The sequence below is a fragment of the Drosophila willistoni genome (genome assembly GCF_018902025.1).
Source record: "Drosophila willistoni isolate 14030-0811.24 chromosome 2L unlocalized genomic scaffold, UCI_dwil_1.1 Seg196, whole genome shotgun sequence".
Lineage (NCBI taxonomy): Eukaryota > Metazoa > Arthropoda > Insecta > Diptera > Drosophilidae > Drosophila > Drosophila willistoni.
Window position 1 is genome coordinate 5,459,473 of NW_025814048.1, and position 13,774 is coordinate 5,473,246.

The 13,774-nt window shown below is 33.4% G+C and overlaps 3 protein-coding genes across 4 annotated transcripts; 2 read left to right on the forward strand and 1 right to left on the reverse strand.

Moving 5' to 3' along the window:
• Window positions 1-7,217: 7,217 nt before the first annotated feature.
• Window positions 7,218-7,757, reverse strand: LOC6640609. Its single transcript, XM_002063272.4, has 2 exons — window positions 7,652-7,757; window positions 7,218-7,578 (listed from the first exon to the last, which is right to left on the reverse strand). The coding sequence occupies exons 1-2, from the start codon at window positions 7,706-7,708 to the stop codon at window positions 7,243-7,245; spliced, it is 393 nt and encodes a 130-aa protein (XP_002063308.3). The 5' UTR covers window positions 7,709-7,757; the 3' UTR covers window positions 7,218-7,242.
• Window positions 7,758-8,982: 1,225 nt separating this feature from the next.
• On the forward strand, window positions 8,983-10,571 carry LOC6640608. Of its 2 annotated transcripts, XM_023174834.2 has the most exons (3): window positions 9,004-9,267; window positions 9,327-10,038; window positions 10,094-10,571. In XM_023174834.2, exons 2-3 carry the CDS (start codon window positions 9,976-9,978, stop codon window positions 10,514-10,516), a joined length of 486 nt encoding a protein of 161 aa, XP_023030602.1. In that variant the 5' UTR covers window positions 9,004-9,267; window positions 9,327-9,975; the 3' UTR covers window positions 10,517-10,571. The 2 variants fall into 2 exon arrangements, with proteins under 2 accessions (XP_046865900.1, XP_023030602.1); XM_047009944.1 differs by lacking the exon at window positions 10,094-10,571 and having other exon boundaries at window positions 8,983-9,267; window positions 9,327-9,997.
• A 1,173-nt stretch (window positions 10,572-11,744) lies between these two features.
• Window positions 11,745-12,531, forward strand: LOC6640607 (neo-calmodulin-like). The gene has a single exon (XM_047010011.1). The coding sequence runs from the start codon at window positions 11,860-11,862 to the stop codon at window positions 12,313-12,315; it is 456 nt and encodes a 151-aa protein (XP_046865967.1). The 5' UTR covers window positions 11,745-11,859; the 3' UTR covers window positions 12,316-12,531.
• The last annotated feature ends 1,243 nt before the right edge of the window (window positions 12,532-13,774 follow it).

Sequence of the window (13,774 nt, forward strand, 5' to 3'; positions counted from 1 at the left end):
TAAACCAAAAGCGATTTGTGAATATTGCCAAAAAACTTTTCAATTGAAATAATATGAAAAGCGTTTTCCCAACGGAGACCCAAAAAGAAAATAGAGAAAAGCATTACCATATTTTCGTGTGGCAAACGATAGAAAGAAGAGGGTGAAAGAAGGAGGTTGAAAGGATAAAATAAAATTGCATTTTTCTATTTTTGTTGATGTTGTTTTTTACGTTTTTTATTTTTTGTTTTTTTTTCGGTTTCTTCCATCTTTTTTTTTTTGGTACGACAAAAATTCAACAACGGGAATTGCAAATGCTGTTGACACTTGCACAACGCAAACAATTGGCTACCGAAATATACCAATCTCTCACCTGAAGCTAACCTGACATCACCTCCCCCCTCCTCTACCCCAGCTCTTACGCCCACTGAGCACCACCTAACCACCTAGCCTAACTCTCACCATCTTCTTCTCATTCCCGCCTGCGGCCATCATCTCAAAAACCATTTGAAAGTGCAATTTCTACTTTTGCTTGGGGTTTCCTTTATTTTCGGAAAGAAAAAATACGTTTCATACCCTGGCAAATAACTATAAACGCCATATTGGATATTAGATATTATATTAAACTATCACTTTAATTAAACCAGCGAATTAAAATTGAACATTTCATTATTTGATCATTCAAACGCTTACAAACAACTTAATTTAATATTGTTTTTGGCAGTGCTAGAATAAAAGAAAATTGCAGAGGCTTCTAAAATAACCTCTAAAACAACCTCTTAAAGGCAAAACTCTTCTTATAATTTGAATTGAAAGTTTTAATTGTTTTTTTCTCTTGATTTAGATTTCGAAATACTGTTGACGTTTAATATCTTATGGGAATTAGTTGAGTTGTATTTTAGTATGTTAAATTGGTCACCTATAGGATTTGCCTTGTTTTCAACTCAATGGAAATCATGGAAAATTCATCGCGAACAGGTCCCAAAGTATGTGTGTAAATTACAAGGAATACTAACAATAAGATTTAGACAAAAATGTTTAACAAATTTCTAATCCCATCATTTAGTATGGCTTATTTGTTTTTTTTTTTTAGAATTTCTTTCATTAGCATTATTATTACATGAAATATCTTAAGCTTAGCTGACCAACGCTGCGTATGATTAATGAAATTTTTCAATTGATTTTAATCCATCGTACAGGCCCTGTCATTTGAGATAGCCATTGATGATTTTAAAACAAACAATTTCTAAATGTTCTCTACAAAGTTTCCCTAATGTTTTAAAGATTTGAATTCACTTGAATTTTATTTCGCCTAAAACCTAATGGTTTTTTAATTTCCAAATTTATTTGCACAGTTTTTCACATGAAAGGTATTTTTCAGTCGTTACTCTCCCCATCCTAACACTGGGAATTGTTGTCATACTTTTTTGGCAATTTTCATGTTTGCCTTGTCGGTTGCTGTTCCTTCTGCTGCTGCTGTTGCTGCTGCTGCTGCTAGGGGGCAATATTTGATTGCCTTTTGGGTCCGCCAGAGGAGAACATGCGAATATTTTTCCTACATAGTATTGCTTTCCTTTTGATGGCTGCTTTTTTTTTGTTTTTTTTTTTTGTTTTTTGTTTTTTGTCCTTACATTTTCTCTTTGCCTAATCAGGAAAAGGAAGTGTGCCATATAGACCACAACAAAACAAATAAGAGAGAAAACAATTTTTAAGTTTCTATTTCGATCTTTTTTTTCTATTGTTATTATTATTGTTTTTTGTTTTTTTGGCTGTGTGCAACATCTGCAGTTAAGTCTCTGCAATGCTGTTGAGTCATAAATCATATTTGCTTGGGGCTTTTCCTGCCACTCCTACCGCTGCCTCCCACGTCAACAACATTTCAATCAAAAAGTGTTGCAAGAAAAAAAAAAGCCCCAAAAATGGAGAAAGAAAAAAAAGAATCCCACAAATTTGTTATTCGTCACGTAGCCTCAGAGCAATGTAAAGAGTGGCATGATGTTTGCTGTGTGTGTATGTGTGCGTGTAAGTGAGTATGTTGCATGGATGTGTGTGTGTTAGTCAAAAGGGCGTCTTAGCGGCAAAGAGTTTAAAGTCAGGCCAAAAAGCATTTAAAGTGGCCTAATATGTTAATATTGGAATCCAATAATATGTAGCTGCTTTCCACTTCCTATAATATTTTTCTTTTCTTCCTTTCTCCTCTACCACATTCCACCAATACATTTAACATACGTTTTACATTCCAAGCACACACAGGGAGAGATGCAGGGAGCCAGAAGGGAAGCAGCTATACAAAAAAAGAGAAGACCAAAGAAAGGAAGAGGGTGATAGAGAAAGAGAGAGAGTGCGAGACCAACCTAACTTATCAAGTTTACACTCAACTGAATATTTAGAGTCCTTGTTGAGTTTTTTACTCCTAACACCGCCCCTCCTTTTTAACCTACACACACACAACCACACACACACACACACACACGTGTATATACATGTTTTCCCTTCTTCGTCTACTGGTTTTTGCGCATAGCGTATTAAATATTAAAATGATAAGGCATGAGAAAATGTTAAAGAGGGAAAATAGAAATGAGTACAAGGGTAACGCATGTTGATGAGGGGGCAGCAGTGGGTAGGAGGGAAGGTGCCAGCTATTTTGTTGGTTTCTATGTGGAGAGAGAAAACGAGGAGAAGGGTCTGACAGCATTTTTTTTCTACTTATTCCACTTCTTTTGTGGATTTACATTTCTCTCGGTGTATAAACATCTATGTGTGTATGTGTGTGTGTGTGTGCATCCAGTTATCATTTTGTTATGGCCAAAGCTAAGCTGATTTTGGGTTTTTGTAATCTCTTGGAAAAAAATATATTAAATGATAAATTACAGAATATGTTTCTGAAAGTTTAAAAAACCGCATAAAAACAGGAATATTAAAAGATCAACTGTAGTAAGTTTCCTTTCATTTCTCAACTCACAACGGATTAGTTAAGCTCGTCGAGAACGTGAGCTTAATTTAAACAGTTTTAACTAAATCTAAATCAATCAAATGAAGAGAAATGACAAATAAAGTGCAATTATTTTGAGAAACCAATTGTAATCGTTTTCCTATTGATTATAGAAATTTCCTGACTGCAATTTACTATTACCTTTCTTGGATAATTATATGTTTTTAAACCAACACAATTTCTTAGAGAAGTATCAGTTCCCAGTTGACAGTCTTCCTTTTAGTTATCTCTACACCAATTGGTAATATGATATATGGGTTTGGTAAGTAGTAAAACAATCAAGATATAGAAAGGGATAAAAGCAGTTCACTTGAAACTCTAAGTAAAAGACCGTCACCATCTGAGTAGATAGTCTATTGATAATTACATTAAACACAAAAGGTATCTTATTATTTATAAGAAATAATGGCTAATATTTAGAACTTAGAAACTAAATTCATAAAAGTCTCGAACTTTACTAAATATATTACAATTAAAAACTTGTAAGACCGTGGAATGTAGATAATTCTTTTTGAGAATTATTGCCTTTATCCAAGTTTTGAAGAAAAAACATATTAGTACATGTCATTTCAATTATCAATTATTAAATGAATCAAATAAATTCGACCATTCCTCAGTCAGTATTTTAAAAAGTCAAAGGTTTTTAAGAAAGTTTGATTAAAGAAAGATTTTATTGTTATTAGAACGATATGAGAACTAGATTTTTTTTATAGGTTTTTTTTATTTACAATCTGTTCTTGGACAATAAGTAAATTTGGAGATACATTGAACATAACTTAACAGGAATAGTCGGCATCACTGAGTCAACTATTATATATAAACTCTACGTTGTACAGATGTTTAATCTACTTAAGTATTTATACCAATGTGTGTACATTATTACGTATAGGCATATATATATATCTAGTATATATAAACCTTTTAGTCTTCTTGGTGTTATATTATCAAGTAGACTTACAGCTAATGAGTAGAACGATATGAGATACTAGATTGAAACTAATACCTAATTCAGCAAAAAACTTAATGGGGGAAAACTCATTAAAAATTTCTGCGATTAAATATAATAGTAGTACACTGATACAATTCTGAGGTTACTAAGGACCAAAGCGGTATATGCAGGTTCCATTGCTTTGTATAAAGTTATAAGTTTTTAAGGCTTTATCTAAGGCATCTTAGAGTTATACTTAAAAAACTTAATGTTTTTGTAAATTTATCCAAAAGCTCTTATACGATATATTGAGGTATGAGATTAAACCTGAGATGACAGTCATCACACTTACAATTTGTGATTATTATGTGGCCATATTTTATACTTGCAAAAATCACTAACCACATTAACTTAATAAACTTTTAAAATTGATTTCAGTTTATTCTTATTTTTGAAAGTTAATTCTTTCGAAATTGCAATATGCAATATTCTATTAATAATCGTTAACAAAAAATATTCAACAATATTGATTGCAATTTATTTTCTTCATAAATATCAACTATAAAGTTTAATAAAAAATTTCGTTATGCAAAGTGTGAAACATGGCCTATGGCTTTCTCTTATATACAGTGAGCAGCAAAAATTAAAAAACCAGCTACCACGTTTCAAGTATCGCCCACTCGCTCTTACACAATATTCGTAAAATATTTTCATTTTCATTTATTTAAACAATTATTTTGCGCCTGAGTTAAGATCACGAAACAGCAAGCCAACCAAATGCCCCGCATTTTTAATGCAAATTTATATGACCAGCTGAATATAGCAGCTGCATATCCGTTTCTACCACCTTTTATGGCCCACACCAATGGAAAGGGTATATACATTCAGGAGTTGGAATCGAATTGTTTCATCATGCAAAAAGGTAAAGTCATGCAACATGCAAACAATCTCTTTCCTTTGACAAAAACAAACACTTTATTATCAAACTTCTCTGAATTTTAGTTATATACGCTAAAAAAATGTTAAATAAAAGTTTCCTGACATATATGATTTCTTGTTATACAAATTGATTAGCGATTCAATCTAAGATCAGTATCGTTAAACTGCTGAATTAAGTATCATTCTTCATATGAGTTTCTCTTATTATTACTATATCCTAGTATCAGTAGAGGGTAAAAGAGTATAAAAAAGTCGTTGCAGAATGTTTACTATCTTCGTTATCTGGTTTTAATATGCAATTTTCATTTTATGCGCATATATATGTATATAATAAAAGAGAAAAAAAGATATATATCTTGTTGCAATTATCGAGTTTATTTTGTGCAATTTTTAATTAGGGCAATTTAAAACTCAATTTCAGGGTTCCTTTTCAAATTCAGTTTCTTCTGTTGGCTCAGTTTATGTTGGTGCTGTGTTTTTTGTTGTTTTTATTCGTTGTCTTTTTAATTCTATTACAGGCAACCTTTTTCCGCCCTTTGGAGATGCATCTCCTTGCATCACCTGGTGCAAACTCGACCTCGATTGTGGCCCCAACAGCAAACTAAACTACCATCTCCATCCATCTCCAACTATTCGTTTTGCGCCTGCCAACGTTTCGCACGAAGTGCAATTTATAACTGCACATACGTGAGCAGTAAAACCTTCAACAGACCCCAAGACCCCCGACACCCGACCCCAAGAACTAAGAACTCAGACCCAACGCACTTCCATCCTTCTGGATGATGGTGGTACATAAACATTTTTGTTAGCTCCGCTTTAGTTTGCCATTGTGGAAAGGTGGCCAACTCCATCACCTTCTTTTCTCTCTCATCCATTCTAGTGATCCGCTAGAGCGCATATAAACAAAAAACCGGGTGGATGGGCAAAATAAAAAAAAAACAGAACGCCACGCCAGAACAACAGCAACAAACAAAAAACAACTAAAAATGGGCCAGAAGGTTTGTATGGTTGGTGAGGTTGGTACATAGAGAGGGGACGGGGGGGCTTTAAGGGCGTGTAGAACAATAAAAAATGCCAACTGTGTTGTTGGCTCCAAGCTTCAGTTGCAGTTTTCAGAGTCGGTGGCTGCAACAAATTTGCTGGCATAGCAAAGGCGAAAATATGTGCCAACCTGGCAAACTTGGTCGAATGTAGGGAAAGGAATGCCAAAAGCAGTAGCAGCAGCAACATCAGCCAACAAAACAGGAAGAGGAAAGAAAATTTTTGCTTTATTGGCAAAGTCGAAGATGGAATGCGCTTTTGCCATACTATAGCATCAGGCAGCTCATTCAATTTGTTTGTGTGACACAACAAACACATAAAAAATGCAACTATCTTTAAAGTTGACAATTCAACTGGAAAAATGTGTTTTTTGCCAACGTCGTAAACTCATTCATTGTCTGTATTTCCAAATCCCTTTTAGCCATGGAATCTTTTAAGTGATCTGAGTGATTCGGTAAGACAATAAAGATTTCAAGGATTTAACTTAATTAGATTTTCGATTAAAGAATTCCAAAATGTATCTACTTTAACGATATCGTTGCCCACTGTCCTTAGTCAATTTGTTTATTTACAAAATATAAATAAAATAAAAGTCTAACGTTTCACTGAAATATTGTTTTGTGATGGGGAAACAAAAAACTGCAGAACAGTTGATTGGATAATCCTTTGATTTGTTCCATTTTTCCATTAGTTTACTACTTTTTATTGTTTGAAAAGCCATAAAACTTTTGCTTTTTGCAAAAGGGGGAAAGCCATTTTACCATGACCGTAATGGAATAAATACAAGCATTGTTTTTTATTTAAACAGATTATATTAATTAACAGCAGATTAAATGCCTTATCAACAAATAAACTGCATAAATGTGGATAATATTAAGATTGTTTCCTCTTTGTTGGAATTGCAAATTGAAAAATTGTTTTTCTTCTTTCTGAATAAATATTAAAACTAAAAATCAATAAATGCATTCAATACTTAGTCTAAAAAATACATGAATATATATATTTTTTTTTTGTCAATTGTTTGTATTAAACTTTTCCTTTACTAATTAGGATGAGCCCTTAGAATGTGTTATACACTCAGCACCATTAAAAACAATTTAGATGATATAATCGGTAGCTCGAATCCATAAATCGTTTATTATAGATATATTTTTAGGATGCATCGCATTAGGAAAAGTAACGAAATATATATTTCCTCTTTGACTTTGCAGTTGTCTGTTGTTTCTTCCTAATAGAAACCTCTTTCTTCGAAACCTTTTCTGATATCAACGCAGAAATTTACATAATTAAACCACAATTAATAAGAAATAAGAAAATAATAAGAAAACTCAGCCTTGATTATTTTAAGTTGATATTATTTTATTCACTCCGTTTCTAAATAATAATCAAATTCATGGGGTGCCACTTCAAAACGCTTCATCCGTTCATGATATTGGCCAAAAAAGAAGGCCTCCAACTGATATGTCTTGTAGGCTCGATAATACCCTTCATGGACATAACGACTGTTGAATGCCCACACGCAGTGATTGGGAAATGCCCAGATATAACGACGAACTCCATCAATATCCATGTCACAAGGTTGGTGAGTTGTCTGCAAATCCATTGGCATTTGGGGTATAGGGACATCGCGATAATTGCGACGAATGTGCAATAAACTTATGGGGCTTGAGACCTCTTTCATGGGGGGTAGAGAACGGGCCTAGAGTTGGGTGAGAAAAAGATGAACAGAGTTTCCATTTGCAATTGGTCCCCGATCACTTTTTGAAGCTTACTTGAACGAAACATATCATTAAATATAATTGTAGTAATCGTTTGAGTTTAAAATACATTTTTTATGTGAAAGTACGTGTGTGTGTGTGTTAAATGGGCAGCTATTGCAGAGTGTACTAAGAGTTGAACTAGCCAAATGACAGTTGAGGATATTAGAAAAGTCACTCAAAGGACATGTCCTGCCAAAGAGTAGGCGATGTAAAGTGACAGCCAAGTGTCATGACTCTTGATAATGGCCCAATAGCAAGACCAAACCCGATCGATGAGAGCTCATTTCAAGTGTGAAAATAATATGACATCAGTAATCAAGGCGTTGACACAAGTATCCACCCCCTAGCCTCTAGGCTCCAGCCTCTATACACTGATTCGCATCACCCCGCCCCCTTGCACATATTGATTTCATTTTCCAAAAAGGCTACGAGGCGGAAATGGGCAAAAAAAATATCTAAAAAGGAAATGTGAAGGGACACACGCACACGTCACCATGAAATAGAAATAGATAGAGGGAAAGAGAGAAAGAGGAGAGGAGGACTGAACACTGTCATTAGCAGCATTTCCAGTTTAGATTCCATTTTTTGTCGTCGTTTTTTTTTTCGTTTGCTTTTGCTTGAAATTAGAATTTTCTGGCATCCTTGGCATTGAATTTTCTTACCTTAGGTTTAGGTTAGAGAGAGGCGCTTATATGGAATGCTGTTTGGCTAACCTAAAGAATTTTAGCTTCCTTCTAACTATCCATGCAACCCTTAACAGTTAATTTTCGATTCAATTAAGTAAAGGGCCAGTTTGAAGTTTGTTGCTGCAGTCAGCCCTCAGGTGAAATTTTCCATCCCAGCGCCATGTGTGTGTGGAATGTAAATATTTCCCTGGCAAATTGCAAAGATGGATGAGCAGATGACTATGCAAAGAGAGAGAGAGAGAAAGGGGAAAAGGGAAGGAATGGACCCTAATATTATAGCTTAGGAGTTTGGCTATGAAAAGATTGTCCGATTATAACTTTTCATGGTTTTTTTTTTTTACATTTTTTAGACCAACCTTGAGCAAACAAGACTATTAATTACCTTTGTGTGCTTTATCCTATATAAACGTTCTATTTTTATCAAATTTAGAGTAGACTAAAGTAGAAAATATTAAAATGAAACAAATATCGATTGATAAATATCGATTGTAATTATGGTTTTTTGAAAATAAAATTGATGTGTCTGACTCCTACTCTAATCGAATTGTTTTTAACTACAAATGGAATATCACAAATGTTACAGCTGTATGTACTTTTAGGAGAAGGTACTAGAAATTATATATCAAATACTTTAATTCTGTGCTTTAATCGATTTCACCCCACAAACGCCAGCAACTCAGCAATATGCCACAAAAATGTCAAATCAAAGTTTTTAAATGTTATTAAGTGTCTTTTCGTTTTAACAATGTACTTGCAACAATAAAGCTAGTAAAAGGATAAGAAAAATTGAAAGTACGCAGACACTTCGTCCCTTCAACGTTTCTTCTTCGTTTTTGTCTTCCTCTGTGTCCGTCTATATACATTAGAACCATTTACCATTGAAGCATAAAAATGCGATTAAATTTTAAGTGTTTAACACTGATTATTTTGATTTTTATAGTGGTAAGTGTGAAAATAGTTAGTGATTTTAATGATTATTGAAAAATGAACCAATTTTATAGGCTAACGGTGGGGAGAGCAGAAGTATTGCACGATTAGATAGGAAAACAGATGCCTTTAATAGCACCAGCTCAATTCCACTCAACACTAGAGTGAATTCTACAGACACAGGACACAGTGAAGAAACGGTCTTCCATCAAACATCATTTTCTTTTTCATCATCATCGTCATCTTTATTGAAATCTTCATCATCACCTTTATCTTCATCGTCATCATCATCTTTATCTTCATCGTCATCTTCATCCTCTTCTTTGATGCTGCAGCATGTAAGGCGCCGTGCTAAACGTGAAATGGAACCCGATATGCCATTCGATTTTCAAACAAAACATTTATCCTGTGATCTGGATCAAAAAGGTATCTCACAATATATTGATGGATATCCAAATCATTGCATTTGGGTATGGAATAATCGATATGTCCATGAGGGATTCTATCGCGTTTACAAAACCTATCAATTAGAGGCATTCACTTTTGGACAATTTTTTGACCGCATGAATCGTTATGAACTTGAAACACATTCATGGGACTATTCATCAGTACACATTTAGTAATAGTAGGCTTCAAAATTAATATCATTCGATTTGTTATTTGTCTATCACAAATAGAGAAAAATTCGAATAAGTGTAACAAAAAATTGCCAATGTCTTCAATATGAAATTTCATTTAAATTTAATGTTAATATCAATAATAGGTCTTTCACTAAATTGTATATGGGTAGGTAACAAGAGCAAAAAAGCTTTATCCTATTTTGCTAACATTCTGAATTTAGACTAACGCCAAAGCGATTAATCATGAAGAAGTTGTGAAGGATGCCCAAAATGCCACAAAAGTAAACTCATCATCGGTTACCACATTGATTATGGCTGACAAACAGGATGGAGACCAGAAACCCATTCCAACTGTCTTAAAACATATTGTTCGACGTCGTGAAACGTCACCCGATATGCCATTTAGTTTTCAAGTTAATCATTTGCCGTGCGATATGGATTCATTTCTTAGGACTAAACTCATTCGATATTTTCCCAATCATTGTATTTGGATATACAATAATAAGTATACTCATGAGGGATTCTATCGCGTCTACAAGATCTATCAATTGGAAGCTTTCTTTTTTGGCCAATACTATGAACGTCTGAAGCGATACGAAATAGATCCTCATGCATTTGATTATTCGTCTGAAGTCAAATCCTAAATATAATCCCAACTTGATTGTAGTCATATCATTTGTAATAAATATTTTGAACTTACGTAAAACGAAAATAAAAAATCGTAAATAAAAATGTTTTGCAGCTTGAAATATTTTGTTTTAAAATATGTTTTGCCGGCTCGAGGGCATAGAACATAATTTAAAACAAACCGTTTTTTATATTTATTCTATAAAGAATTGACCTCGAGTCGGCAAAGCATATTTTCTAATAATTTTAAATTTGCTGAAATTAACAACAAATATTTTGTTTTGCTAATGGAAAAAATTGTAAATCAACTGATAAATTGTTCTTCTGGATTAGTTCAATAATTGTTTTTTGGGCTTTGTTGACATTTAACAAGAAAATGTGCAACTCACCAAAAAAATTGTATTTACTATGAAAATAAGATGACCCTTGTCTCTACTAAAGTTGTTCGAATCTGAGAAACACCAAAAAATCTGTCATTTATTTATGGAATATTATATTATGCCTATGTGAATTTATGACGATAGACAAAGAAAGATTATACAATGAATAAAATTTATTGATTTTGTCTTATTAACATTCTTTAACATAAGACTATGAACAATTATTTTGTATAAAACAAAGTTTGTAGAACAATTCCCTTATTGTAATTTACTTATAATGCATTTAAGGGCTTACAAAATTTGTCGGTCCTACTGTAGTTTAGTATATCAATAGATCAATTGTAAAGACAGATTACCTCAACAGGCAGATGTTAATAAACTTTTGCTTGTTTAAGAATTAAAAGTTTAGCTATTGTAAACTTTAAAGACTCACTAATTGTTTAAAGATTAGAAAAAATGCTGGTCCCGAATAAATAAAACAATAAATATTATTGGTAAATTTCAAAACATTCAGTTATGAAAGAGATTTATGATTTTGAACCTCAACTTAATGATTAATTTCCATTCTAGAGTGAAGGTTTAATCGTTTTGATTTATCGTAATTGCTATCTGAAGAATTTGAAGTAAATGAGTGATCTATTTTTTTATTGTTTGTTAAACATTATTTTGTGATTGATTTCATTTTTCTTTGCTTTGCTTTGGTTTTTTTTTTTTTATCTAGCAACACAAATTGAATTCTATAAAAGCGGAAATTTGATATTTTTTCTGTTATCTAACATAAGAAAGGCGGGGCAAGGTTGAGTCGAAGAGGAAAAAAAAAAACAGCTGCTCAATTTCCCAGAAATGAAAAAATGAAAACCAAAGCAAACAAAGCCAAACAAATCAAACATCTAACCTCGTAGCAAAATTTCACCTCTCTCACTCTCTATCTGTCGATTTGGTAGCAGTACAAAATTTGTAGTTTTATCCCATTTGCAAATATGAATCGTTCTGTTGATATGAGCCCTGAAGATTTGGAACATTTTAGAGATGCTTTTGCACTTTTAGATCGTGCTGAAGATGGTCATGTTACCATTCAAGAGTTGGCTATGTTTATGCGCACTTTGGGTCATGAGCCAACCGATGCAGAACTCTGGACAATGATCAATGAAGTGAATATGGATGGATCGGGTACCATGAATTTCGAGGAGTTCTTAACAATGATGCAACGGAAGATGAGAGAACCATTCAAAGAGGAAGAATTGCGGGCCGCATTTCGGATATTCGATAAAGCTAATACTGGCTATATAGACAAGAATTCTCTTGCCGAAGTCTTCATTGCCGTGGGTGAGCATCTAAACAGCGAAGAGATGGATGAAATAATACGTGAAGGCGATTTTGACGGGGATGGCAAACTAAATTTTGACGAATTCGTTCAATTGCTTACCCAAAAGTGATGGAAACCAAAAGAAATCGAAGAGTCAAGTGAGAGAGGAGGAGATAAAACAGATTTAGAATTAGATGACGATATTGTTGCCTAACATCAAGGATTCCTAGAAAAGCCTTACGAATAGTATTGACAAATTAAATTTTGAAGTATTTATTCGATTAATAACGATTTTGTAGGCGAGTATATTAATAATATATATTGGTACATATCGTTTTCTATATCATTCGTTTTGGACGATTCATTCTTTTGTCTTTTAATTGAAATAATCAATCATTGCCATGTAAAGTGAATTGGCTCCTGGTGCTACTTGTGGTTTAGGTTTTAGCCTTTTCTTTACTTTCGTTTATATTTTTTTGTGGTATCTCTGGAAACGATTTGTGTGGGTGCGCGTGTGTGTGTGTGTGTGTGTAATTTGTAATTTTGGCAATCATCAATCAGCTGTTGTCAGGCTGACGAGTTGGGATTTCTTTGTAAAAACCTTTTCTTTTTTTTTTGGGCTACGTTTTCCTGTTGCTTTTAGCTTTGATTTATTGATGAGTTGGCAAAAACTCAAAAGGGAAAACTCAAACAAGTTTCATTTTAATTATTAGACCATTTTTCATTTATATTTATGTAATTTTTATTATGATTTTTAATCAAATTCCGAACAAACAAATTCTACATCAAATATTTCAATTAAATGCCTGAAGAAACAGAGATAGAGAGCAAGAGAAATAGGGAAGAAGGGTGAGGAAGACAGAGCGGGAGCGGTAGATGTAAACTGAGACAGACATGGTGTAATGTTTGTCTTTCTATTTTTGCCTTGCCAGCCAACTTTTCCACATGAATTGTGGAGTAAAAGTTGAAATTGAGTTTTCTTAATGTACACACACTCACACACAAACACACACACACACACACAAACACGCACACTGGGTACAGTCATATAGCATCATATAAATACGGACACACAAAAGGATGTTGTTGGTTGCCTCCGACGTCTTCCCTGTGGAGATACACGCTGAAAGAAATGTCAAGAGAACCGAAGAGACACGAAACCAAAGAGGCAAGAAAAAAAATACTCCCAACGGCCAAGCCAAGCCTTAAGTAAAAAGTAAAAAAAAAAAAGTTCTTTATATAATTTTCGATCGAACCAAATTGTATACTCTAATTTTGTTAAAGATATTCTCAAGAGTCTTTTAGTTAGAGCTTAACAAGTTGCAATATTAAACATGTTTGTTACTCAACACTGCCGAAAAGTGTTGGCCATTAAAGCACACACTAATGACGAGTCGTATGAATATAGCCATTTTAAAAGAAAAAGGTTCAAAGAATTATTTTAGGTAATATAATATTTTTAGCAAACAACAAACAGCAATAAAGCAAAGATTGTATGTTTTGCAACCCTGTCTAAATTGGGGTCACCAATTTGTAAAAATAACAATGGCTATGTGAATTATAAGCGTAGAAAACTCTAATGTAAACAT